The 27,739-nt window shown below is 37.8% G+C and overlaps 1 protein-coding gene across 1 annotated transcript; it reads left to right on the top strand.

Annotated features, from left to right (window-relative positions):
- TRAK2 (trafficking kinesin protein 2) lies at positions 1–27,366 on the top strand. The gene is made up of 16 exons (XM_054209108.1): positions 1–103; positions 6,428–6,754; positions 7,471–7,665; positions 12,212–12,282; positions 12,950–13,066; positions 14,363–14,572; positions 16,420–16,498; positions 18,236–18,366; positions 18,584–18,658; positions 19,269–19,406; positions 20,336–20,415; positions 21,133–21,336; positions 21,470–21,768; positions 22,110–22,388; positions 22,565–22,664; positions 23,251–27,366. Exons 2-16 carry the CDS (start codon positions 6,718–6,720, stop codon positions 23,927–23,929), a joined length of 2,694 nt encoding a protein of 897 aa, XP_054065083.1. The 5' UTR covers positions 1–103; positions 6,428–6,717; the 3' UTR covers positions 23,930–27,366.
- The last annotated feature ends 373 nt before the right edge of the window (positions 27,367–27,739 follow it).

The following is a 27,739-nucleotide window of genomic DNA, read 5'->3' on the forward strand; positions in this document are numbered from 1 at the left end:
GGAAGCCATCGGGGTCCTTCCTCAGTCGCCGCTTGATTACATGCGGGGCTGGCGGCCTTGGGCGGCGGCGAGGAGGAGGAGCGCCGGAGGAAGCGCGGGGCGGGTAAGAGGCGCTGATTCGGGGTGGCTCTGTCGCCTCAGGGGTAAATTAGCGAGCTCCCCCTTTTCTGCGCCCTCGCGTTAACCCTATCAGGGCCGCGCCCTCCCTCCCCTCTCCGTCGGGGCCGCTGAGCCGCGGCACCGCCCGGGCTGTCTCGGGGCACCCGCCGTGCCTGGCGCAGGCTGCCGAGGTGCAGCGGGCCGCGGCGGGCGGGCGGCGGCTGCTGGTATGGGGTCGGTTGGCGCAGGAACGGCGGGCCGGGGCGTGAGGCAGCGCCCTGGGCCGGCCCTGCGGCGCCGGGGAGGCTGCGCTGTCCCTGTGGGGTGGGTACCCGCCGGGCAGGGGAGGGTTTCCTCTCCCACAGAATTCCTCTCCCTTTCTTGTGCGGTAACGTGGAGAGATACCACGTTAAGCTTTGTCCGTGCGGTGTATGTGCTGAGATTGCAGTCACACGCGAGGCTCTGGCTGCGAATGGTGACTCTGACCTTCAGCGTGGTGAGAGTTCCTTCCTGCCTTAGGAGTGCCTGTCATCGTACGGCCTCTCCCGGGAGGTTTGTGGCGCTGCTCTTAGAAGGCAAAGCTTGATGACATTGTACTTGTGGTGCTGCTTGCCTGTGGATTTGAGGGCAAGGACATTTTGCCTTCTACCAACTTTTTAATCACATCATTGTTACGTTCTGATCAGCTGAGTAAACTGTAGTAAGAGCATCTGTCAGTAAATGTCTTCTAGTCCGTCAACCATCCTAGTCAAAAAGTGCTATGTGGAGTTGTGACCTTGGATTTTTATTTTTTTAAATGGAATCTTCAGCTGCAGGCTGCTGCATACATGCTTATTTTTGGTTATGTTTCAGAGTTATTGTTGGCTGATGGTGAGAGTCTGATGCAAATAATTAATATACTAGCAAATAACTTTTCACACAACATTACAAGGCGACAGTCAATTTTAGGTTTGCTTTCAGAAACTTGTTATCTTTCAAAAGATGTATTTCTGAGTGAAAATAGGTAGAGTTCCTTTTAATTACACCTCTAACACTGAAGCTAAATTGAAAAAAAAATTCCAGTACCTATATCAATTTATCAAATTTCTGTTACAAGTATCTGAAAATATGACTACTCTTTAGTAGAATGTTGGAAAATGACAGACTTTTCTGATGGTGGTTTGCCTCAAATAGAGGAGTTGCTAAGATGAGTATTGTGCAGTAGGAGGGCTGTCTTTCAGGAAGGATAAACATATTCATTGACTAATTTTCCAAGAAGGTGCAAAAATAGAATTTTCACAGACATGGTTACAAAAGAGAAGATAGATCTTTTTATCTAGTTAGATTGTTAGTGGTGCTGTGGTCACTGAGTCATAGAGATCAGTCTGGTTTATTCTAATAAATACAATATTGTAACTGTTAAATGTTGAGCAGTGGCTGGGGTATGTATTAAGACACTGAAACAACTTCTGTGGGTGAATTCAGCTATGCATCAACTGAAAGCGTTAGTGATTTCAATTAACTTAAATGTTATTTAAGTTCACTTCAAGTATACTTTATAGAGAGCAAGCTTCAATTTTAAAAGAAGCCTCTAACAACTTTTGTAACAAAGTATTAGCACCACACTTGCCTCATGAGCATATATCACATTTTTGTACTTCCTAACCAACGGATACTGGATTCATGACAGTTCTTTTTTTCTCTAAAAAAGAGATTGGTTCCCCTGTCATCATAATGTTACTATGTGTATACATTGCTTCTTGCAGGTAGACTTTTTCTCTTCTGAAAGAAGAAAACCTGCAAGAAATAATGTATACATGTAGTAATGTTATGATTGTGCATTTACAGAAAAGAATGAGGAATTATATAAAACTTGATATGGGTATTTCAGGTAGGTAGTATTCATAGTTTCAGATGAAGTTAGACTTCAGTTATGCATGTGCTATTTTTACAGTGTGTGCTAAGTGTGATAAAACAACCTCCAAGCGTGTAGGACTTAAAAAAAAATATTTTACTGTCAAACTGTGGTATTCAACAGTATAGATGTATACATATACATAAAGCATAAATACACTTAACACATAGTTTTGTCACTTAAGGAGAATACAGATTATTACAAGTCACTGACAAGGAGAAAAAGGGAGTCTGGCTTGGCGTAACTCTGGATAAAAAGGATGAGGGCCAGATTCATGATCCCCTTGATACTCATCATCTTCTAAGAGATGTTCTCCAGCCTCCCCTCTGAGCCCTTATCCCCACTGCAAATTAAAAACAATCCAGGAGATGGGAGGAGGGAGTGGGTTTTTTTTCTGACAGTTCCTTTCTTATACCATACTATTTATGGTTGAATGTCTGTTGCGGGTTTGCTTATGATTATTACACTTGTTAATTAGGATTGTGTTGGCATACTCTTTTAAATTATTTTTTTTTCTTTACATGAGAGAAGCACAAGCACTAAGTAGGTTTCTGTAGGGATAGTAATGGCTGAAAAGGACAGGTGTTCGGCACGCAGCAAGTTAATTGTAGTAGACAAAGTTCACGTTCGCATAGATTTGTTTTTCAGTATATAGTCCTTTGTCCTTCATCTCATACTATATAGTGTTGAAGAATTTGGCCTCTGCGTATTCCCAGGAATGTTTTGGCAGCAATTCAGGGTCATCATGTTTGTTATAAGAATAGAACTGTTTCATTAACGTTGAAACGCAGAGTATGTTTATTGTTATTAGCTGGCTTGACACCATTCTAATTTTAGCAATTAAAAAAGTACCGTGTTAATGATTAGACATGTTGTGGTTTTTTTAATTGCATATTTACGTAGCAGTAAAATTTGGCATCCCAAAATAATTGACTCATTCAGTTGGCTTCCTTTTGGAAAATGGATGTTGCCTTCTCTCTTAATCAAGTTAGAGTCTTCTTTGTTGTTGAAATTATGTTTGTGTTAGTTGTGGCCTGATGTCTTGCATCCTGTAATTGTACAGAGGAGAAGGTTTAGTTTAGTCTTTCAAAGTGCTTATGAAGAGTCAACCGCTCTCAACAAGTGAAAAACAGCAGGAATAACAGGATACTTATGTTTGAGTTTGCATGTTGTCAAAATAGACGCTAATGTTTTGTGTATGTTTTTAACTTTTTAAGCACAAAGAAATTAACACACACATTTGTTTGTCTGTGGTTTCCAGTTGTAAAAGCAACTCATCTCACTTTTCTGTAATTCAAATTTTAATTAGAGTTCTCTAGTGGTAGAATGTCTTCAGAATTACATTCTGAAATAAGATGGCACAACTGTCTTTTCGCATCTATCTTGAATTGTTCAAAGCAGTAGTTACAAAGAGGCGACTGTAATTTTTAGTATTTTATAGCTGTTTCAACTTTTCTAAGGCTTTACTCAATATTGCTTTTGCAAGTTAACCTTGGCTGAGATCTTCTGAGTCACTGAAGGAAAAATTAATAAAATCTGTCATGTGGTCAGTAGAACTCATTTTTTTCTCTTTCCTACTAGGATCAAATCATGTGTTGAAGTATCAGTGTTTTAATGGAATATGTGGTTTCTATTCATTTTTTTTCTTTTTTTTTAACATATATACTGTGACATCTTACCGTTTATTAGACAATTGATGCGTGTCCCTCATAAAGCTTTTAACGTGTTTTTCCAGCCCTTCTTGTTTTTTTGTTGGTTATGATTTGATTTTTGTACAGTTTAAATAGGGAGTTTTGTCAGGTCTTGTTATAACATTGGTGAACAATAAGAGTGTTGCTTGGGTGACAAGTGATAGCCCTCCCTGCTTTTTAGAAATACTTCTTGGTATGAATGGGCTCCAACATTGCCTTTCTTTTTGAGTTTCCTTTCCATTTCCCATACATAGATGATCTAGCAAACCTCAGAGCAACTTGGATTCTGTGGGGCAGATGCAAAATGCCTAGGACTAGTTCTCACTTCTACAAGATATTTTTTTCTTAAGCATGCTATAGGTACTTCTGGTTTTAGCTTACCATTTCAAGCCGCATGATAGTTGAAATGTGAAACACGCATCATGGAGTAAAATTTAATTTAGAGAGCACAGAAATACACAGATTGAGATAGATATGTATGTATATAAAATGTTGTCTGATGTTTCCATTTCTCCTGAGCCTTCCTTGAAGAAGGCCTCCTGAGAGCACCACTCCTGTGTATAGACTGTTCTCCAGTATTTGAATTCTCCTTGTTTTTTCCATGTTCAATTAGCCTATTTGTAAAAGACTCAAACATCAATGGGAAATTGGCATATGAGGGAATAGGGGGACAAAACCCATAGTAAGTACATCTGTGTGGAATTAATATAGTAAATTGGCAGTGGAAATAATAATTCTAAAGATTAAAAATAATACCTGAGAAAGTTTTCTGGCTTCTGTTTTGACATGTCTTTCTTCACGATTTAACAATTTTAATTTCTAGACCATCTTTTTATAGCACAATCATGTATTTTAAGGCCATGTTCTAAATTTTATGGGTTTTATCTAAATGTGTTTAATTAGAGTTGTAACTTGCAGAGGGAATCTGCACTTAAGAAATAGTTTTACAGCTGCAGAGTAAAAAGGTCGTGGAGTCACTTTTAGGGTGGTACTGCACAGTGCGTTAGCTGGTTGAATTTCCAGAGAAGTTGCCCCATGGCACACAAAAGTAAAGCTATGAGAAGCATGGGAAATGTAAGCATTAACTTTTATGGTGTTTGCTTATCTAGCAGACTTGTCAAAGATTTTACAAATGAGTTTGCCCTTTCAATTCCATAGCTTGATGTTGGCCTGATGCTCTAGAAAACTTTCAGCCAAATGATTTTTTTTCTTTTTCTTCCCCCCGCCCCTCCTTTGGCTCAACTGGGATTGACCCATAACAAATAGTGTTTCTGCTTTACACTACTTAGAAGAGAGATTAAATCCAATCTTGAAAGGAAGTAGCATTAATTTTTACATTATTAAAACAGAAAGGAAAAAGATTCAATCAGAGCTGTGAAGAAACTGACCTATTCCACTGAGTTTTGTCTTGCTCTACAGTGAATCTTTTTATTACAAGATAAAATCAACTTGGCTCTGTGGATCTACAGCAGTCGTCTTGAGTGTCTTTCTGCTGTATTGCGTTGTTTTAGATTTGTGTATGTGTGTATGTTAATGCTTTTCATCAATCCATTTAAAAACACACTTTTGAAAAAAAATTAAAAACTAGTATTAGAAGCAGCTATACATTCAAATAGCAAACGTTTCTGAAATCTCAGTCTTGCTGTTTCTAATAAGTGTCTAATATGGATAATAATTAAAACTGGTAAATAAAATACATATATAAAGAAATAAGTGACAAAGTAAGAAGATACTGCTCACAAGTATGCGCTGACCTTAGTGGCAGAAAGTTCTTTTTTTTGGTCTCCTGCCAAAGTCTACAAGCAGATGAACTGTCAGCCTCTAGGCTTTCTTTAAAAAGCTCCTGCGGTGTCCATTTTGATTTTGTCAAATGAGAGGTTGCTACAGACAGAGAGACAAACCTGTGATTGTTGTGCTTGGTGATGGGAGATCTTAGGGAAACTGTTAAGAGCAAATTTGAAATTAATGTAAGATTTCAAGAGAATTTTGTGTTTACTGAATGTAAGAGGAGGGAAAATGAGACTTTTATTCTCTTTCATTTTATATTTTTTGTCATCTAGGACTACTCGTGGAAGATGATTGAACAGTCTTGGCAAGGGAGCAGCAGAATTTTTACTTTAATAAACTATTCTGATAGATTATCCCAGTTAGTCATGGTAGTTTCATTTTTTGGTTTAAATGAGTCCCTGCTGAAGATGAAACACAAATTTTCTCATGATCCACAAAGTAAATTTCTGATAGATCCATTTTTTAATTAACAGATTTCTAAAGGGGAGGAGATCAAAGCAAACAGTCCCATAAAACTTTTTTTTAACAATCAAAATGCTAAGAATGACAGTTTTGAAATCCTTTCTTAAAAATTTTCTAAACAGAAGAAAAATTCCGTTTAGCTAGAGCAGCTGTCCCTTAGAATAAAAGGGAAATGCCTCATTTCAGTGAATGAACCTGTCGTACACTAAATATTGTATGGAAGAGGAGGAAAGGTATAGCCAAATAGGTAATTGACAAAGTGGTTGCTGAAGGTGAGATGTTATGTCTGCAGAGAAGCAACATATTTGTAATGCTAAATTTTACATGTGATATGTAAACTGGGGCTTAAAATATTTGTTTGGGGTTTTTTTATTTAAATGATAGTACAGGGAGGAAATTCAGACTGAAAGAGACGAAGTCATGTTAACTTACCTGTCTTGTTTGAAAGAGTGACATCTGTTAAACTTTAGCATTCTCTTTGTTTTATTTGTAGATGATGGCTGAGCTGAGAAGCTTGTGAAGCTCACATGAAATATCCTATAGATATTTCTGCTGGTCAGTAGCAGCCCAGATGAGATAAGCATGTCCTAAGATGGCAATAGATCTGGAGTATGAGCCAGTCTATGGAAATGAGTTGATGCCAGATTTGTTAGTGTCTTGATGGCTCTCGCTTAACTCTGTCTCTAAACCAAAGCCATCTTTCTACCAAAGCAATAAAGGGACGGTGCACAATCTGACTACAGAATGCTATTTCCAAAGAAGTGAACTGCGAAGAAAGGACTCATGAATTTTGATCACAGGGGCTTGGAGAGCATCTCTGGTAAGTTGAAGAATTAACTGTTACAAATCCTGAATGTATCTGCGATGTTATAGAACACCAACCTGAAGACCACCTTAAGTTTTGCATTCTTTATATTGCTTATATGATATTGCAAGTGAACAAAAATGGTGAGTCCTCTTAACTAGCTTGTAAAATCAGCTTCCATTGTAAAATGTTGTTTGTAAAATTCTCAGTGTCGCTAATCAAAATTGGCTTTTATTCCATTGAAAGATATTGAAGATAGTCTTCATATTTAGTGGAAATGTTGGAAAGATAATCATCGTATACCTTTGATATGCAGTATTTTAGCAACTTAGAATTAATGTTTCTCTTTTTTTGCAATAATCGTGAAGACATTAAGAGAGGGGGATGACACAGGAAGAGCTAAACTTCCTTTCCAGGATTTTGAGTATTGTGTTTCTCAGAGTATGATTCCGTATGGATAGTAATGGAATTTTATATTTGTTCCCTGAGCTTCCTTCCACAGCAAGTTGTGGAGTCAGCTGGAGATGAGGAACTTACAAATATTGAATGTAAATCAAGTATTGATTCAATAAGTGTTCTGATAATTTGTCCAGTACAGAATAATTCTTTTAAAATCTACTGAAAGTTTATAAAGTATTTTATAGTATATAGAATGTGTACTACTGTAGCATGATTAAATATAAATCATGTTTAATAGTAATGTACTGTTACTGGCATTTACTCACTTTCAGATGTCTGCTCCACTGAGGACCTTCCAGAGGTAGAGCTGGTGAGCATGCTAGAAGAGCAGCTGCCAGATTACAAGTTACGAGTGGACTCTCTGTATCTGTATGAAAATCAAGACTGGATTCAGTCCCCTGCCTGCCATGGGCATCTTCCTGAAATCACTTCTCCAGTTCGTGGTGAGGAGCCCTTCCGTTACATGAGTGAGTATATTTGGGCCTAGGATTTTTTTTTTTTTAATTTATTGAAGAGAAAACTGTAAATATAAATTAATATTATTTATATTATAAAGTGTTCAAATCTGGAAAACTTTGGACAGGTGGAAGAAAAAGCAGAGTTCAGGGGAAATGCTTGTAGTTCAGCACTGCAATTCTAAGGGCTGGTCTAGCACATCGCATGGCTGCCTGATCGTTAGATTTCACATAGAAATAAAAGTGGGAACATGTGATAGTGAAAAAGAGGCAGGAACCTAGAATTGCACTAGGTTAGATGTAATAAGAGATGTATGGAGCATGCAGCAGCTCTGTTTTCAGAAACATTAGTGATGCTGTGGTTCTTTTGATGATATTTGTCCTGTTGTTTTGTGTCAATGTTGCTTTTAAAATGCTGTTAAGGGTTTCTCTGGGGGTAGAAATGGTGTGAATGCCAGATAGGTGGGCACTAGACCAGTGTTGATCACTACCTTCCAGTTTTGAAAATACTTACGTAACTTTTATCCTTAAACCTAGCAGATCATAAGGAAGAAAATGAACAGGTTCCAATCACATGAAGAAACCTTGAGTATGTTAAAACCCAGATGTATAAAAGGATGCCAAAAGAACTGAACACTTACTTGCCTGTAGTGTTTTCACATGAAAAGAGGAGTATTGTAGTCACTTCAAAGAAATGGGGAAGTTCTATTTCCTCCATATACTGGAACTATTGGAACAAACCACTTGGGAGAGTGAACTTGGTATTACATACAATCTGTAAGGATTATCTCTTCCTTGTACGTGCCACTTCTGCATGGTGTACATGGCACCACTCTGAAAGGCTTTTTTGGTTGTTGTTTGTGCTTTAAGCCTCCACCCAGTGTGTAATAGCAAATGAGTAAGTAAAAGTAAAATATTACCTCCTAAAAATGCAGTACTCGACAATTTAAAGCAATCTTGTTATCAGTTGGAACTCTTTAACTGCGGAAAGTATTTGGAGAGCCACTTAATGGTTATTGCTTGGTCTGTTTCTGATAATAATATTGCAAGCATAAATGATTTTTTAATTGAGTGAACCCTTTTGTACTTCACTGGAAGCAGTTGTATACTCCGTGGGGTGTGTCCTTGCCTTAGGTGTTTGGTTGTTGTTTTTTTTATTTACCCACCTCCTATAAAGAGGTGGGATCAGAGTCTGTCAGTGCTGGAAGGAACTTTACATCAAATGTGGCTCTGCTGAAGCCTTTCGGCCAACATCTGTGGTTCCAGTGTGGTGAAGCACAGAGCTCTTGAGAGAAGGAATTTCAGTCAGTGTGAGCCTGCATTTGCAAACTGCAGTGAGAGAGAGAGGGGGTTTATCAATGAAGTTTTAATGAAGGCAGTTGTGTATTATTTGGCTGTCAAGGTACTACGTAAAGTGATGTCTTCCTCTTTCACCCAGTGAGAAGTTCTTTTTAGCTATAGAAAGTGTTCTTTAAAATTGTAAACTGCTTGTGAGAGTTTTTTGAACAGTTGCCATAGATGTTTTCTTGACATTCTCAAAAATGAGCTGTAATGATGACTGACATTAAGTTAAAAGAGGACCATTAGGCATAACATACAAAACTTATTCTAACATTTAAGAGCACTGTTGTAACTGCTGAGTCCTATGAACAAGATAACGATGATTTATGTTTTTCCTAGAAATTGTCCAAAGAGATTGAATGTAGTAGTCATCATACTAGCTTTTTTGAGCCTAGTAACTTACAGGGACATACTGGGAAGGTCCCAGACAAATACAGTTATAAATAAAGATCTAATTATAGTCATTGCTGAATAGCTTGTTAGGTGAAATTTGTATGCTTCTTTCTGTTGACTGGAATTGGGAATAAATGTGACAATTATACTCTTGAAGCATAACTTGGGGTTTTTATGTGTATATCTCCCCCTCCCTATATATGTATGGAAGCATTTTTATAACTTTTTCCTAAAGAGAATGCTAAAGTCATGGTTTGAGGGAATTTGTAGTTGACATTCAAGGTAAAAAAAAACAAAACAAAAAAACCCCAGCACAACAGTTACTGCACTTGAGCTCCTCCTCTTTTTATTGCTGCTTGCTGCATATTAGATCCGATGACCAGTTGAGTTCCCACTCGCAGTGTTTTCAGTGGGGTGAAAGAATATTTTCTGCTTCTACTGTGGTAGTCTAAGAAGCCCTGAATTACAAAACATCTTTAGAACTACTTTGCATGTGTGAGTAAAGGGACATGACACAACATAACAAGAATATTAACCAGAATGAAGAGCTGCTTGCAGCTTTCACTTGTCAAGGTGGGTGAGGAGAGATTGCACATTTGCGTGTTCACAAGACAGAGTTATAACAAACTATGTATAATTTTGATCCTGTATAGTGAGAAAATGACAAAGGTTGTATAGAGCTAAGTTTCAAAGCTGTTAATTCTGTGATTCCATTTATCAGAATAAATATATTTGCTTTTGATTTTAGGAACCTACCTACCTGAGTAACGTTTTATGTCATTAGTGTAAATCTTTATTAAGGTGACTTAGCACTGCATAGAAACTTTTAAATTGAAATCACCTGGTGGGAACAGTTACCACAGGAGAGCTGATTATAATATTCTGCCTGTAATGGCTGAAACTTACTTATGTACGTGCAGTGAATTTTCCAGATACTGGTAAGCCAGATGAGTTTGGAGTTCCCTCTCAGCAACCAATACCAGCAACTAAGCAGTACAGTAAAACTGACCTCCCAAATGCATGTTATGCTACTCATAGGTACTTTAAATTTCATGAAGACTTTCTGGTTTTGCCATACTTAGAAATACAATTAGTAAATGCCTCTGCTGTAAGTGTAAAGCTCGTAAGTACTTGAACATCATCTGTTGGGTTTTTATGGCTACTGATCTACTTGATAAAAAGCGTTTGATTTATTTTTTCTGTTAAGTTGTAAGAGAAACAGTTCAGTAAACGTTTGTCTTCTATATTGTTTTTTCTGTTCTCCTGTCTTTCAGGACTGCAGGAAAGTTTCTTTCTATACTAAAATGCAGCTTGTTTTTGTTCCTAGCATAGCCTTAGTGTTATGTTTTAAAAGGTTAATTATGGGCATTTTGGATGTAAAGAACATACATAGCTTATATGATATATGTAAATAAAGTTAGTGTGCACTTCAGCTATCTCATAACTAAGTGTGCAGTCCTCAACAAGAACAAACAAAGAAAAAAGCTGAGAACCAATACTGTTATGTATTCAGACTATGAATCAGATTTAAACAAGATACGAGAGTCAAGGAAACCTTCAGAAATAGATTTAGACCAAATCCATAGTAATGTCATTTTGCAGTGCAGCGATAATGGAATTAGTTTCAAAACAGGTTAACTTAGACCTTCAGTTGAAGCAGATACTTCTATATTGGTTAAATTTATATTGCTGCCTTCTTTATTTTAATGATCCTGATTCCATAAAGCAAAAATACCAAATTTCTATTGAACTTGGATGAGCATAAACATCTATCAACTGCAAGTGAGATGTATAATTTTGCTTCTGAAGCGAATCATATTTAAACGGTTCTTTAAAAGTTCTAAGAAAGTTTTAATAGTTTAAAAAGGATGTTTACACATGCATTTATTTTTTGGTGGTGGTGAATGCATGCAAATAAATCACCTGTTTCTTTACATTTTAATTTTTTCTCCTCTTTGTTCTTTTTCCCCCTGTTTCTTTCATTTTCTGTCACTCTAGCTCTTATTGAACTTCCTTCCTCCTCCTTGGCTGGATCTCACAAATTTGCTCAAGGTAATTAAGATTTCTTCTCTACTAGCATCTTCTGTTTCTCAGGACAAGAACTAGAGCAGACCACTGCTTTGTGTTTTAGCACTGTGTTTTGTTCAGAGTTGCTGCACATTCTTCATGCTTTGTTTATTCTTGTCTCAGCCCTGTTTTTTAAATCCTACTTGTTCTTAGTTTTTTAATAGTTTCACAAACTCTTCAAACTTCAAAGTCATTCAGTCAGTAAGATGGGATTTACTGCTACATCTAAATTGTAGGCATACATTATCCCGTTTCTTTTTAACTTTTTCTAAGATGATCAATCACTAAATAAATACCTTCTCTGGGGTCTCCATACTTCGTGTACATAGCTGTCACACACACTAATGGGAATTTTCTTTCAAGGGTAAAGTCTGCAGGTGTGTTCAGCTATATTTAGATATGCTCCAGTATAGTCTTCCCTCTCACCCCAGCAGGCTGGATGATTTAATAGTTTAGCTGTATTCAAAAAGTTGATCTTAAGAGATTTTTCTCTCCTTTTTCTAAATGTGAAAGATGACTGAGCACCTCAAGTTTTAGCTATTTTTTCTGAAAGCTGTAAATGTTCAATACCTCATTATATCAGTCTCCCAAATGAGTATTGTTTCATATTTCTGAACTTAAGATGCGTTTTCGTAGCCTACACTAGTTCATCAACTAAGTACTGTATTTGTATATAAACAACATCCTCTAAGTAGGTTTAGATAAGCAGTTGTCTTGTACTTAAACTACCTCAGTAAGTATGTTTTTCTCTTCTCAGTTCTTGGCACAGATAATGTGGAGCAGAAAACCTACAGTGATTCTGACATGGTCAAACATCTGTTAGCTGAGGTATGCTTGTCTCTGTAATGCTACGTTAATTTATTTGTGGACATGTATTTGCGGAGGGGTTTTATTCAGCTACTGTTAGTTTTGGTTCAGTTATCTTCAGGAGCTGCTCATCAAACACATGGGAAATGAGAAGCTGCTCATTTGGTTGCACCATCTTGGAAACAAAATTTAGCAAAGCTATGGGCGCCCATGGAGCCAGTGAGGTTTAAGAAAGAAACAGCTTGCTTCTGCTTACCTGTTGCTCCTTTGCTTCTAGCCTCCCATCATTAATCAGGTTAAGCAGTCTGTTCTGTAGAAAGTGTCACTTGAAAGACCACAAGCCTAAGCACATGTGGCTTCTTTGTATGATTCAACATAGCCCATATAACCTCTACAGTACTCAGCACAAAAACCCAAAACCACCTTCAGGTTTGGTGCTTTCCCCTCCCCCGTTACTGCAAATAACTGTGGAAGAGAATGTGCTATATCAAGAAATGCAGTTATAGATGTGTTCTGGATACAAATGATGAAGCGTTAATCATTGTTCTAACAAAACTGATCCATGTGAGAGTGAAGGGGGAATCTCAGAGTGGTGATGCATTAAACAATACATGGGACAATCTAATACTATTCTGAATTTAAACCTTATTGGATCAAAAGTAAACATTTGTTCTCATTTTGTGAACAGAAAGATCGGGACCTGGAACTGGCAGCTCGAATTGGACAAGCCCTCCTTAAGCGCAACCATCTGTTGACGGAACAGAATGAAGCACTAGAAGAACAGTTAGGACAAACTCTAGATCGAGTGAGTGATCTTCCCTTTCCCCCCTTTGCCTTTCCCCCCTTTGCCTTTCCCCCCTTTGCCTTTCCCCCCTTTGCCTCTTTTCCCTTTCCTTCCTTTCCTTTTCTTTTTTTTTCTTTTAATGATGACAGTAAGAGGATTAATAGAAATATATTATTTCATTGTGAAAGCATGTGATTGCTGCTCAAACTACAGAACTGTACTTAGATGTTATTCTCCTAATTATCAGCATTCAATCAGCTTTCTCAATCCAAGAATTGACTATGAAGACTGCATATTGTAATTACAAGTGTTAGGTATCGTTATGATATATCTACAGCAGGATTGCATTTTCAAAGTGTTTGTTTTGACCATCAGTCTGATATCCCAATATAAGAATATAATGATCTAAGTCAAAATAAGTAATTGGTATCTGTCGTGACCTGCTACGTAACAACTTCACAGGTGAGGAAACAGCCAGATAATGAGCTTGCTTAATGGGGTGCTTACAGTAAGAATAAATAGATAGATAAATAAATAAAATGTAATGAAAATTGAATTCCAATCAAGAGCTTCACTCCATTTCTTCCTTTAAGCACAGATTCTTGGTCTAATATTTTCTTTGTTTTTCTTTCTTAAAAAAGAATTAAAGAGTTGACAAACAATAAAGTATCCCAAGTTTTTTAACCTTGGGGTCAACAGATGTAGTCTAAGTTACAGTGAAATGGATTCAGCTGCCAGTATTAAACAGCATGTTGGTAATAAAAAGTAGGACAGCATAAACTTATGTATTCATATAAACACTTAGATATGCAAAATAGAATTTATCTAAATGAGGTCTGTTTCTTCTCTTGGTTTTATTTGTCCTACAGTTCATTTAATGTATAGACTTGGGGATATGAGTCTATATAGATAGATAGATGTCTATCACTCCTTTTCTCCAGGAATTTACAGTTCAGAAAAATGGTCATAATCAAAATGATAGTTAGCATGTTAAAATATAAACATATATCAAAGCACCTGGAAAATTATTTTGAAGCAAACTATTAAAAAAGTACGTTCTGTTGTCCCTTCTTGTGTTATCTTGAATTTTCGGTCTCCCTCACAGTGTTAAAATTATGATTTTGTGAACTTCCCATAAAATAAATAGAGGTTGATTCTTCTGTGCAAATATAAATAAATGAATCATGACCTGTGAGCTATTTTTTAATCTCATATTAAACTGGAGCAGTGATGTTACAAGAGGCTGCATAAATAATACACTGTAATATGATATAGCTAAAGTATATCTCACGAGCTGGTGATCTTCTTTTGTCATAGGTTAACCAGCTGCAGCATGAACTGTCGAAGAAGGATGACCTGCTTCGTATTGTTTCAATTGCTTCAGAGGAGAGTGAAACAGATTCCAGCTGTTCCACACCACTTCGTTTCAATGAGTCTTTCAACGTATCACACGATCTGTTGCAGCTGGATGTCTTGCAAGATAAACTCAGAGAGCTGGAAGAGGAGAACCTTGCTCTCCGATCGAAGGTATATCTGACTTACAGTGTGTACTGTATATGCTACATATGAAATAAATCAGAATGATTAAAAAAATCCAGCACTTGGGTTTCTGCTGAAGCGTATTACTATTTTGTATGAGTGTATACAAATCATACCCAAATGCTTTCCCTCCACCCCGCATATCTTTCTGTTTCGTTCACTACTCCTCGTTATCTCCAGAGGCCTCTAGTAGTCCTTCCTCAATGCCTTTATGGTATGTGAAAGAATATGGGAACATACGTAAGTACTCTCCCAGCAAAAGTACTTGAACCCATCGGGCCCTCAAGCTGGTGCAACCTGTTTTGATATGAATCTGACTGTGATTAGTAGTAGTATTTCGGGAATTCCATTGTGTTACCATTACATTTTTGTCAGCTTATATTCAATATTAAGGGTTAGTAAGCTTCTACTCAAATACTTTTAAAGACACACTTAGTTTTGATTATGTGATTAGTCTCTGTATTTTAATTGTGTATAAAACATGAAAACAGGTACTATGCCTTTACAAGGATAGAGACTAAGTGTCCAGACAACATAAATAATGACTATAAAAGTCATGGAACCAACAGCAAAGGTTACAAGAATTGGAGTCTACAGATGCAGTGTCCCTACTTCAGAGGTGGAGAGTGGAACTTGTAAAATAGGAGATTGGTTCTTTTGTTGTTTTTAAGAAAAGGGGGGTGTTGTTTTTAAGAAAGGTGGGGGGTTTTTTATTTAATGTATGTGGTTTTTTGGTTTGGGTTTGGGTTTTTTTGTGAGCCTTACCTAATATAAGCTTGTTACAGCAGTACAACAGAGACTAGATTCCTTTAACGTGAACAAAATATACTCTTCCCCTTCTTTTGTCCCCAAAATGTTCAGCCCGAGATGCACATCCTTCCTAAAACTCCCAAAGGCCAAATGGATGGTTTAGTAGTGCTGTAGGAGAGAAAAGAGAAAATCAGACTGCTTTTATTATGCTCCTATTCCTGTATACGATTACAAAACTTTACAGACCAGGGAATTAGTCTACCTTCACGTGAAAAAATGGAGTTGAAAAGAGACTGCTATTATTCTGTGATATAACGTAACCTTCGCTGACTTGAAATAGCCTCAATCATATTGAGCCTGTATTTGCTTTTTTATTTACTTTGATGTGACAGCATTTTGTACAGTGTGTTTGCCTGCCCTTGTGTAGCTGTACTTCTATTTTCATGCATAATCTTTAAACCCATTTATTAAGTTTTATGGCGAGTCTCTTATTGGCAAACAGTACCAAATATAGAAGACTTACCTGTGCAAAGTTTAATATTATCATCCTCACCATTGAAAAAAAGGTGGGAATCTAGTATGCTCGATGTTATTTAGACCTGTTGTGATACTTGATCTCTGGCCCAGAAAATTTACAGTCTAAATGAACTACTTGGGGAATACGGAGAAAAGCTGTTCTACTGAGAGTTTTTCAGTGCCATAAAAGGTTTGGCTAGCATCGTTCAGTTTTCAAGATTTCTTTGCCTTAAGAAGTTCTGAAGCAAATTCAATTGCTCACTTCTGATAACTGTGTGGGTTTACTTTCCCTAACAAATCACATATTTTTGCAACAATTTTTTTATTAGAGGCATGAGAGAGATCAGGCTTTGTTCATGTGCCTGTGTGTCTCACTCGAAAGACCTGTGCAATTCAGGGAAACAAGTTATGGTGGAAAAAATGGTTAGGAAGTATGACCAGATGCAGAGAAATTATAAAGATAGGTAGAGAGGAGACTCTTCAGTTGCAAGAATTTCAGAAATAAAAATTTATAACATTAATATATGTATACATGCACTGAAATTGGAATACCAATAATTCTCTTGAAGGCTTGCCATCTGAAGACAGAAACCATTACATATGAAGAGAAGGAACAGCAGCTGGTCAATGACTGTGTCAAAGAGCTCCGTGAGTATCCAGGCTGTATCTTGCAATGGCAAAACAGAATTTGAAATACCTAGTGCCTACACATTCTTAGTTATTCCCGAACCCAAAAATGAGTAAAAATTCAGTAATTTATGACAATTATTCAAATCTTGCTCTTTACACAAGTGCAAAATTGTTTCTGTATTTCATCAGGTTTCACTCTGACATTAAACTTCAGGTATGCGTACTGTGTTTAGAGAGAGTAAATGAACACAAAATCTCCAAAACCTCCTAAACTGAGGCCTACAGACACTGGAAAATCAACATAATATACTTGTATAGACTATTCAGCACAAATGACATTGAAATGTATCAGTGCATAGACTCTTAAATGCTCATTCTAAGTTACTATATATTTATGAACACATTAGTGTATTTTTAAAATATAACTTATAAACCAAAGCATTTAGATTGGCAAGTATTTTAATTTGTCTGGAACAGTTATCCATATTTCCTTTGGGGGCTACTTATTTGCACAGAAATACAAATGCATGTAAGTATTCTGAAACACTAAGGAACAATCCTTTTTCTTGTGTGGTGATTGTGTTACCTGGTGGTACAATTTTTATCTGTAGTCATTTGACGTGTGCCAGTTCCCTTGTGCATAATAACCTTATGCTTATATTTTAAGATTTTTTTTCTATACAAGCGCCATAAAGAAGACTGGGTTGCTGCTTGATTTTTCTTGTTCCAGATGACTACAAAACACTATGAATTGATACATAGCTGGTTGTTAATTTAATCCATTCCCTCTGAGAAAACAGATGTCCTTTGCAAATATAAGTTATTTCATATAAGCTCTTCTATTTTCCTTCAGTGAGAATGTCTGTGAGTTGTGTATTGTCCAATTCTAAAGGACATACAGGCATGCTAGGTAATTTAGACTGACAGAAAGAATCTTCTCCCAAAGGATGTCTAGTCTACACCTTTAAAATTTGTGTCTTCAGGAAAAAGGTATCTGAGCGTGAGCTTAAATGCCCACACACCCATGAGCAGGACATTGACCTGCAGTCAGTTTGTGAGATACAATAACCACTGTATTTGTAGTGTGATGTGTATGCAAGATCGATCAGACTTTATTAGGACTGTGCTATGCTTTCAAGGGCAAGTATACGAGCAATACTAACTGCATAAATATATTTCAGCTTTTTGAGTTGCTTTGTCATCTGACTTCATGAAGTGCTTGCTCAAAGAAAGAAACTGGAAATTGTATGCAGTGAGTCTTTGGGGAATAGATAGTGACCAGAATCAAGAGCTGAATAGGTATATGTTATGCTTGACAAGGTCTGACAAAACACCTTTGCTTACAGAGAATGGTAGTTAATAACAGAATCATCTTCATGTTCTAAGTCTGGCCTTGGTCATGAGCCAGTATGTCATTTGAAATTGTTTATAGTTTACCTTGGATTTTATTATTGTCATTTCACATAACTGTGATGTGTATTTCAGGTTCTGCATACTTAGCTCTTACTATGTTTCAACTGCATTTGAAGTTAACTCCCCTCCTCCTCCCCACCATTTCTCTTTATCATTTCCCTATGGGTGTTCTAAGACAGCTAGTCTTATGTACTATGAATTGATTTCCTAAAAGAGTATTGATCATTTTGCAGATTGTTCTTGACTTTCACTAATCTTTTCTGGGTTTTGGATTTGGTTTGGTTTGGTTTTTTGTCACGTATTGGGAAAAGCACACTGCTAAGTTCCCTTTATGTTTTGTAGGGCAAACAAATGCTCAAATTTCCAGAATAACAGAGGAGTTGTCAGAGAAGAGTGAGGAGTTGGTTCGCTACCAGGAGGAGATCTCATCCCTCTTGTCTCAGATTGTTGATCTTCAACATAAACTCAAAGAAGTAAGGGAATGCTGATGAAGAGTGTATGTGTATGTATGCGCGTGTGTGTATGTGTGTGCACGTGTGTGCACACCAGTGCTTACAGCAGGTAAAAACGGACTTGCAAGCCAGGGGGTTGCACTGCAAGAGGGTGGCTGTTTTGGGAAAGTATGGCAGAGGATTAACTCTCTGGGGGAAACTGGCTGAGAAAATGATGAGCACCTTTTTGTGCTTTCAGCATGTGATTGAAAAGGAGGAGCTGAAACTTCACTTGCAAGCTTCCAAAGATGCTCAGAGACAACTGACAGCAGAGGTACTTTAGGCTTCTATACATATACGTTTAGATAAATGTTTAGAATACAATACAAGAGAAAGAAAACTTAAGAGAGAATGGGAACTATTGCCCAAACCACAACAATTATGTAGGGCTTTTCATTTTTCATTGTGATTGGAAGAAAAGAATAATTATTTTTATTTAAGTCTACACAAATATTTCTGTAGTTCACAGGAATATGAAAAGCAAGGAAGGTGTTTCAAGTAGGGAGGTCTTACTATTAGAAGTTACGAGAAAAAGACTGGTTTAGGGTATATCAACAATACTGTAGCTCATTAGATTTTAAAGAAGTTCTCTTTTTTGCTTCTTTTGCATCAGCAGTCACTGTATTTGCAGGTTTTTTCGATGTATTTTCCTTTGGATTTTATCATACCGTTTCCTCTTTCAAGTCTTAATTTGGGCTTCATGCTTCACCACGGGTGCTATGCTGACCATTGTCCATTCCAGAGGTTGGCGTGTGCCATGCAGTTGGAAAAATGTTACAGTGTTGAATCAGTCGATACAGGTTTCTGTAGGAGTTAATTCAGTTTCATTCTGTCTTTTCTTTGAAGCTTACTGATATCAGGTGATGTCCTCTTTTTCCTTTCAGCTACACGAGTTGCAGGATCGGAATGTGGAGTGTCTAGGCATGCTGCACGAATCACAAGAAGAAGTGAAGTTGCTGCGCAGCAGAGCCAGCTCTGTTGCTTGTCTCTGCCACCCCCAGTCATGTGGAGCATTTCCTGTGGTAATAAATACCGCTGGTGTGGCATACACCTACTGGCCTGTAGTAGCATACAACTATATGAGTAAAACAGCCGTTACAGGAGCTGCAGCAGGCGCTGTTTTGTAGTAGTCAGAGGAGCTGATCTAATGGTTTTACAGTTCTTTAATGTGTGCACTTTGGAGAATTTTATGTATTAGGAAACTAATCATTCACTTGACATATTGCGATATTAAAATTATTTTTCCTTTTTATATGCCATTTCTGTTGAATATGGGAATTGGCATGTTCTACAGCTAGCGCTCAGTTGTGTTGGTATATTGTTCAATGTTGATGTGAATTTTATAACTTGACAGTGTTTCTTTAAGAAACAAAGCATCTTTTGTTCGAGAGTTCAAGGAGTATTTTTCTTTGTGTAGTTTGTGATGTAATTTTATGTCCCTCTGAGATTGAATTCTAAGCATCATCAGAAATGCATGATCCTAGACTAATTGCTAGAGATGACTAAACCAGTGGAAAAGGGTTAGAGGCATTTATTTTCCTCTTCTTATTAGTGTCAGGTATGTTCTCATTACTGTACTCTCAAAAATTTCTGGGTATGCTGGGAATTTATCAGGTTTTGCTTGGTTGTTCTGTGTATACCGAATCCCTCATGTACATGTTAGGCCGTGTAAGAAGTGCTCTAAAAATTGTAGCCTAACGTAAGAAGCCAACATAAAAAGTACCAAGAAAAGGCAGATGTTGCTAATGAAAACTGAACCCATACTGGTTATACATAGGTGTAGCTATGGTGGAGAACTTCCCCTCCATGCCCTTCCTTCTTGAACATACTGATACTGGGGAAATAAATGGAGATTTTTTGAGTATTTTTTAAGAGATGTTTTCTGCTAAAATTGTTAGGAGGAAGACTTGAATCTAATTTGTCAACTCTTCTGGTTTCCATTTTTCTCTAGGATTCCCTTGCAGCAGAAATTGAAGGGACAATGCGGAAGGAATTGAGTCAGGGTGACGAATCTGTTCTCTCCAAGCAAAAGTATGTTTTCAGATCTCTATGTGCTATTTCAATATTTTTCCATATGCTCGTATTAAGTAAGTTGAAACTGATTTCTGGAAATCTATTAATGTGAATGTTCTCTCTATAATAAGTTTTCTACGTAACTCAATAAAAAAAAAGCTGTGTAGTATTTGGTAATCTTTTCAACTTTGAAACCTACTGTTCTTATTTGATTCTATGAGGAAGTTGGGTATTTGCTAAAAGGATATTATTTTATTCTTTAATTTGTGAGACTTTTTATGCAAATTCTCTGATGCATGGCACTAGTTTTATCCCTTTTAATGCTTATAAAAAATTCTCAGGCAAATGAAATTACAGCTGAAAGACTGATAACAGTTTCCAAAGCCCTGAAAACCTGCTCCTGGATCTCTTAAGTCAGAGCAAGAAGTAATAAATTAAATAAATGCTTCTGAAAGCATATATAAATTAAATAAGTAAAATATGTGTTCCAGTATGTTCTCAAGTGATTATCAATAGAGGTTCAGGTCTTTCAGGTTGAAGTACGTGGTCATTCTCATATTTAATAGAGTAGTACTCCTGAAAGGGTGAGCGTCTTAGGCAGTCCTGTTTTTCTGGCTTAAGTCTTTTTAGTCAGGTCTCTGCAGATTTTTGAAAGTCTTTTCAGAGCTTTTTCTTTATTACATCTTTTTCAAAATGCTTCTGAAAACCACATTTGTTTGCGTGTCTTTTCTGCAGGGGTCAACAAAAACGAGTATTTGATACTGTCAAGGTTGCTAATGTCACTCGTGGCCGTGCTTCTTCCTATCCCGCCCCATTGCCAATCCCTGGATCTAATCGGTCAAGCGTTGTTATGACAGCAAAGCCCTTCCAGTCTGGCGTACACCAGTTGGAGAGCCACACACAGATGACCCAGAGGAGCAGCTCTGAAAAGAATTCGAAGTAGGAAACACAGCCTGTTATCTTTCTAAACTAACTGATTCAAAACTAAATCCAGACTGGGCCTCTGCTGTGTAAGAGAGAAATAGTTAATTCAATGGTCTTAATATCTATTATTATTTCATGTTTCTTACAGGGACAGTCATAATCCTGGCCAGCCGGGAACCCCTGGAGACAATGACTTAGTCACGGCTCTGCACAGGCTCTCCCTCCGTCGTCAGAACTACCTGAGTGAGAAGCAGTTCTTTGAGGAGGAATGGGAGCGAAAAATGCATTTGCTGGCTGAGCAGAAAGAAGGGGCTAGTGGCTGCAGTACACCGACAGAAAACTGTTTTTCTCTGGGTACAAACTCAGAATTCACTGATCTCTCTGCCAGCTCTAGTAATCTCCGTGTCCTCCTACCAGAAAAATTGCAAATTGTCAAACCCATTGAAGGTAAGAGGATGATCTTCCCTCTCTCATCATCAGAAAAGGATTTTACATTACTTTGCCAATTAAATCATTGTTGGTGTGTGTATAGCTAGGTATGATAGGCGGTAAGAGGAAATAGTAGCATTTGGTAGGCTACGTGCCAGCTAGCTCATCAGTATCACTTTCTATTTGGCTTTCTTATGCGGTGCTAATTGTTAGACTTTTTCTTGGCATTGCCATCCAAGTGCGCCACGTGTATCACAGTGTCAGCACCAGTTGGCTGGAGTTGTTTTGATCATGAATTCTTGTAACTCAGTACAATAGTAGGTGATGGCTCTCTGAGACTTTCCTCTTTTTCATGCCAGGATCTCAGACCCTTTTTCACTGGCAGCAGCTTGCTCGACCCAACCTAGGCACCATTCTTGACCCAAGACCAGGTGTTGTTACAAAAGGTTTTACCCCTCTGTCTGATGATACTGTGCACCACATCTCTGACTTGGAGGAGGATGATGAGGAAGAAGGTGAAGGAGGTATAACATTTCAAGTGCAACAGTCCTTCCCAGAGGAAAAGAAATGTACAGTGGCAAAGCCAGTGGCAGGGATTTTCCTGCCACCTATTACTTCAGCAGCAGTTCCACTCACTGGTAAGACGCAGTGTCTGTTTCTCAATGGAAAGTATTCGAACTTGCAACAATGCTGTCTTTGTTCTTTACTTTAAAATAAAAAGCAGTGATAATAACCTTATCTTAAACTTCGCTTTGATTAGTCCTTATCTGTCTTTATTTTTACCCTCAATTGATGTAAATTCTCCACGTTGCAGCCTCGAATCCAGGGAAGTGTCTGTCTTCTACAAATTCCACGTTTACCTTTACTACCTGTAGGATCCTTCACCCATCTGATGTCACTCAAGTTACTCCCAGGTATGATGACTGATGACATCCTAAAGGTTGCTGCATAGGATTAAACAGTTGTTTTCTGGCTTCTGATATATGGACCGGTTTTAAAAAATACCAAGGATTGGATGTTACTTATACAAATAGTTATAATTACAAAGGGGAAACTTGAAGTTCTCTAGAGTGAGAGGTAAAACAGATTTGGGTAACTTAAAGGAAGTAAATTTATACTCTTAAATAGCAAATGCCTTGTGTCACAATACCTATTGTAAAAAAAATAATATATTGGTACTACGAAAATTCTTTTTTTCTGACTGTGTCATAATTTTTTAAACTAAGTTATTACTGGGTGTATATGTTGATTTTCTGTCTAATACAGTGTAGGTGACCACTCACTGGTACTTGCACCAAAACCTCTCTGTCAGCCTCGTATCTTCTAAATATTTTGCAGAACAATAATTCTGAATTGACTAAAGCTGAAACTGTCACAGCTAATAGCAATAGTTTACTTTTTCTTGAGCATTCTGTATACTAAAAGGAAAATATAGAGCAGAGCAGGTATAAAGATGTCTAATGTGTGCATCTTCTCTCTTTAATTTTTATTTCATTTCAGCTCTGTGGGTGCCCCATTTTCACTTGGAAATACAGGCAGCAGTATTGGAAACCCAGTAGTGAGCACTCCAGCTGTGTCTTACAGGCTTAGTATTGGAGAATTTCTCACCAACAGAAGAGATTCAACTACTACCTTCAGCAGCATGAGCAGTCTGGCTAAACTTTTGCAAGAACGAGGCATCTCTGCCAAGGTTTACGATAGCCCCGTATTAGAAAAACTGCCTTTGCTACAGCCCCCTCGAACTCTCCCCATTCCTTCTACTCCACCAAATTCTCCCTCACGTTCACCTTGTCCTTCCCCCCCACCTTTTGAGCCTCGAGTGCATCACTCAGAAAACTTCCTGGCTTCTCGACCAGCAGAAACATTCTTGCAAGAAATGTATGGCCTAAAGCCGTGCCGTAACGCTCCTGACGTAGGCCAGCTGAAGATGAACCTAGTGGACAGACTGAAGAGGCTGGGTATTGCCAGGGTGATCAAGCCCCCTGAGACACAGGACCACGGAAAGAATCGGGTGCCGGAGGTTAGCTTGCAGAGGCAGGACTCAGCTGTGTTTCTAAATGCAGGTAGAAACTTAATGGCAGGACTGAGAAGAAACCAGAGTCTTCCAGCCATGATTGGAGCGTTGGGAGCTCCAGTTTGCACACAGTCATCGAAAATGGATATCCTAAAGGAGGACTGACTGGTCTGAAAAATGATTGACGTCTAGCATAGTAAATAATACATGAGGGACAAACATCCAGTACAGGCATCGTTAGATGTGTTACAGAAGAGTTGGAGAAGGCATGCGCATGTTAAAGATGTGGGAGAGAGGAGTGTTGGGATCAAGGAGAAAAAGAATATTGCTTGGGTTTGAGGAAGAAGGCTTTTGTGGAAGATAGGAAAGAAGAAACCAAAGCTTAGTTTTGAGACCCTCTTCAGCATCTGTCTTAACTTAAGCAGAAATAAAAGACCATTATAGACATTCTCAGTATTTTAATCTTTTAAACTGTAGTAATGTCTTGCAGGTGCTGTTCTATTTTTTTTTTCCACCACACAACCATAGTATTTTACTAGTTGTTAGCAGTCAGGCTGTATCATTTAAAAATAATAGTAAAATACTTATCAGTCTGACCAGCATTATTGGTCCAAGTCCCTCTCTGTAGCAAACAATTATGAAAACTTGGATTATATTTTTTATTCTTGTATTTTCCATTTCAGAAACTGTACCCTTTTGAATTCCTCCCCACTTTGGGAAGCAGAGGAGAGAACCTTTAGCTCTTTGTAAGAAAACAATACTTCTGTTTAGGAACACAGAAACTGGTGGTCAGGATTTATATTTTGAAAGAATACAGTTGTGCTAGTGAGGTATTAACAGAAGTTAATCTCTTTCCAGAGCTTCTGAAGCACATAGAGGAAGGTGCAATGAATATCAATTAAGAAGCAGGAAAGTATGTATTAGGGTGAAAACTTCAAGCTAAGAAGTCTTTCCAGAGCGTGCTCTGCATCTTTTGGAATGAGAGTATTTTTGCACACACACAAATCTCAGGCACATTTCAATGTTGCAAAGGGAAATAAAATCTAGGTGCTTGGTTCAGGGTTTCTTTGACGTAAGCAGAGAGCATTTACTTCAACACAAGTGTCGGAAATTCAGTAACGTGAGTCTTCTCTTGACAGGTAGACATCATGTATATTTGAGAGTTCTGCAGTAAACTTCATGCCTTTCGTTCACTTATTTCTGATTTTAGGCAGGATTTTGTTTAAAAGATTTCACCAAGAGCAAAATTTACCAGTCTATATTCAGAAACAGGAGGATGAAAGCTAGTGTTCTTTATATAACTTTAGTGAATGCAAATCAGTTTTGTCTACATTGAAATCCTTTGTTTTGATGGTGGAGAGTGGTTCTGAACCTGATTCTGAACAAAGCTGAGGCAGACTTTCCGTCTCAAAAGAGAAGTCAGTTTTATAAATCTGATTTCTGAGTGATAATCAGCAAAATATTAATGACCATAATGCTTTCTTGATTCCTTCCTGTCCAAGGCTCTAGTCTGAATAATCTATAATAGATTTATAGTGCGATTTAAAGAAGAAAAAAAGTTTGCCCAGAATTCCTTGGAGGAATGGGTCTTCACTAGTGACCTGAATGGAAACAGGTTCTTAACCTTTATGTAATTTTTCACTGTACCTATCAACATTTTAAAATTATTTTAAAGTTTGGTTTCCATACAACTAGATGAAACAGTCAAAGTTTACCTCGCTTGTTACAGTGTATGTGGGACATAGCTACTACCTGTCTGGGTGTGTGGTGTGAAGCATCAGTGTAATTACACTGATTTGCATTTGCCGTAAGGCGCATCCATCATAATCGGTACCCTTGTTGCTGCAGGGTTGAGCGGAGTAGGGCAGGAAAAGAAAGCTTCTTAACCTGATTTATAAGAAGTTTGTAACGTGGCCTTTCTGCTTTTACAGTTCTATAGATCTTGTGATGACTCTTTGATATAATAGTCTTTTTTTGTAAAAGGAAAAGGAGTAACCACTGCAAACTTGCACAGGGATTCTTAGCAGAAACTTGTCTGTCAGCAGCGCACAGAAATATTCAGGAATTCCTGGAGTTGCCTTTTGCTCTCTAAGCAAAATCTTACACTTATAAAAGGTGAATTTTATTTAAAATACTATATACGGGTTAATTTTGTTTTTTAAATGAAAAATATTTAATTTCTTCATGTAAGTATTTATGTCTGTACGTACTTAGCCGTGCATGGGGTCTTGCCTAGCTAAATAAGGTAAGAGTGAAAGGAGTGGGGGGAGGCAATTTTGCTCCCCGGTGGACTAAGATGGGTATGTCTGCTGTGTGTTTGTAACTTCTAGGGAAACAACCGGAATGAGTTAATAGAAAATTAGACAGTTTGATGTCAACAGAGAAGTGTATAATGTGTCAAAATACGTCCGGTTTATATGTGTTTATTATAGGAATACATGTAAGTTACAGATAAATTTTTGAAGGTATTACACTGTGTTTCTAGCTAGCTTCGTTAGATAACTCTAGCCATTGGGTCATTCTGTGTGTTATCACCAGAAGTAGCAAATCAGCTAAATCAGAATTCCTTTAGCAGACCAGGTTTCATTTAAAATTAATCTAAAAGCACATAAATTAAATGCATGTTTCTCTCTGGGACGCTTCCATATTCCATAGCCCGACAACATAAACTGGTTCAGTTCAAACGATATTATGGGTAACTCGAGAGGTTGGTTGGTTGGTTTTCGTTAGGATGCTGTATCATCAGATGCTTTATACAAGGCAAGAATGGAAGAATCTGTATACCAGTGTGCTTGCGTCTTTATCCGGTTGGTTGATCCCGTGGTGCAGCGTTGTTGAAATTCTGTCATGCGTTTATACCTTTGGATGGTCACATGTGTTTTGTATATATGTGCCTAGCTTGCAGCAACAGGGAAAACTGGTACTTCTTCCAAGTTTACTCTTTTGTGCCAAAACCTAGACGATAAACTTTTCTGAATAACACGCCTGTTTCTGAGAACACATTAAAAGTTGCCATCATTCTAGGAACTGATTCGGCTTCTGTTGCTTCCCATAGAGAGGAGACAAACTTGCGTGACTAAGATAGCTGAAATCCCGCACAAGATCTTCTGATCCTGCACAAATGTGATTTGGTTGGGCGGGAGGTAGAACGAGAAGGAATGGAGAATTGCATTTCAGAAAGGCTCTGATATCTTGCAGGACTGAGACAAAAACAGATGCTAGAAAGGACTTAGCCATGGTTGTGAAAGTTTCAAGAGACAGAAGGAAATTCTTGTAGTATTTACCTTTATTAAGATTGGCTTAAACCAAGCACAAATTTATAGCTTTCTAGTTTCACTGTTTTTGATAAACTCAGTGATGCCTGCATGCTCAAAATACCTGTGATCAAAGTTAAACATCTACGGGAGTCAAACACCAGCAGAGAGGGAAGGAGAATATTGGGCTTGGGCCTCATTTGGCTGTTACACGTGAGGATGACACACAAAGTTTGAACGGTCTGGGAACTTCATGGTGGTTTTTTTCATCTGCTTTTTGCACTTATGTTGTTTCATAGTGGAATGTAAATTTGATAATAAACATGTATAACATGCTATTTTTCAATATGTTGGTCATCTTGTGTGTTTTTTTCCAGATGTCATCTTCTATACTACAGTGTTGCATAATAAACCTAAAATCAGGCCTATTTTGGCTAAAATTTAGTGATTGTTATATTGTAGATGAGATTAGTGAGTTGGTATCTGCACAAGTGGTGGCTGTACAAGGGGAGGAATTGATGTAGAAACTTGATGAGGCTGTGCTGGGCTCTTTGCCGTGGTGTTTATACCTAAGCCGTGAAAGGTGGCAGATGTGCGGTACAAGCTGCAGTCTGACTGCGCACAGTAAATGTGCGACACTTAAGTCTAGAACAGAACACTTACAGAGTACCGTCAGCTGCAGTTTGACAAGCCTTTTACTTAGAATGAAAAACTGCGCTAA

Source organism: Rissa tridactyla, chromosome 7 (assembly GCF_028500815.1).
Source record: "Rissa tridactyla isolate bRisTri1 chromosome 7, bRisTri1.patW.cur.20221130, whole genome shotgun sequence".
NCBI lineage: Eukaryota > Metazoa > Chordata > Aves > Charadriiformes > Laridae > Rissa > Rissa tridactyla.

Excerpts from the sequence above, each read along its gene's own strand:
- TRAK2 (XM_054209108.1), top strand. The coding sequence starts at position 6,718 with ATGAATTTTGATCACAGGGGCTTGGAGAGCATCTCTG. Across the intron at positions 7,666-12,211 it reads GGAGCCCTTCCGTTACATGA|TTCTTGGCACAGATAATGTG; the intron begins GTGAGTATATTT and ends TTCTCTTCTCAG. Across the intron at positions 16,499-18,235 it reads TGACTGTGTCAAAGAGCTCC|GGCAAACAAATGCTCAAATT; the intron begins GTGAGTATCCAG and ends TATGTTTTGTAG.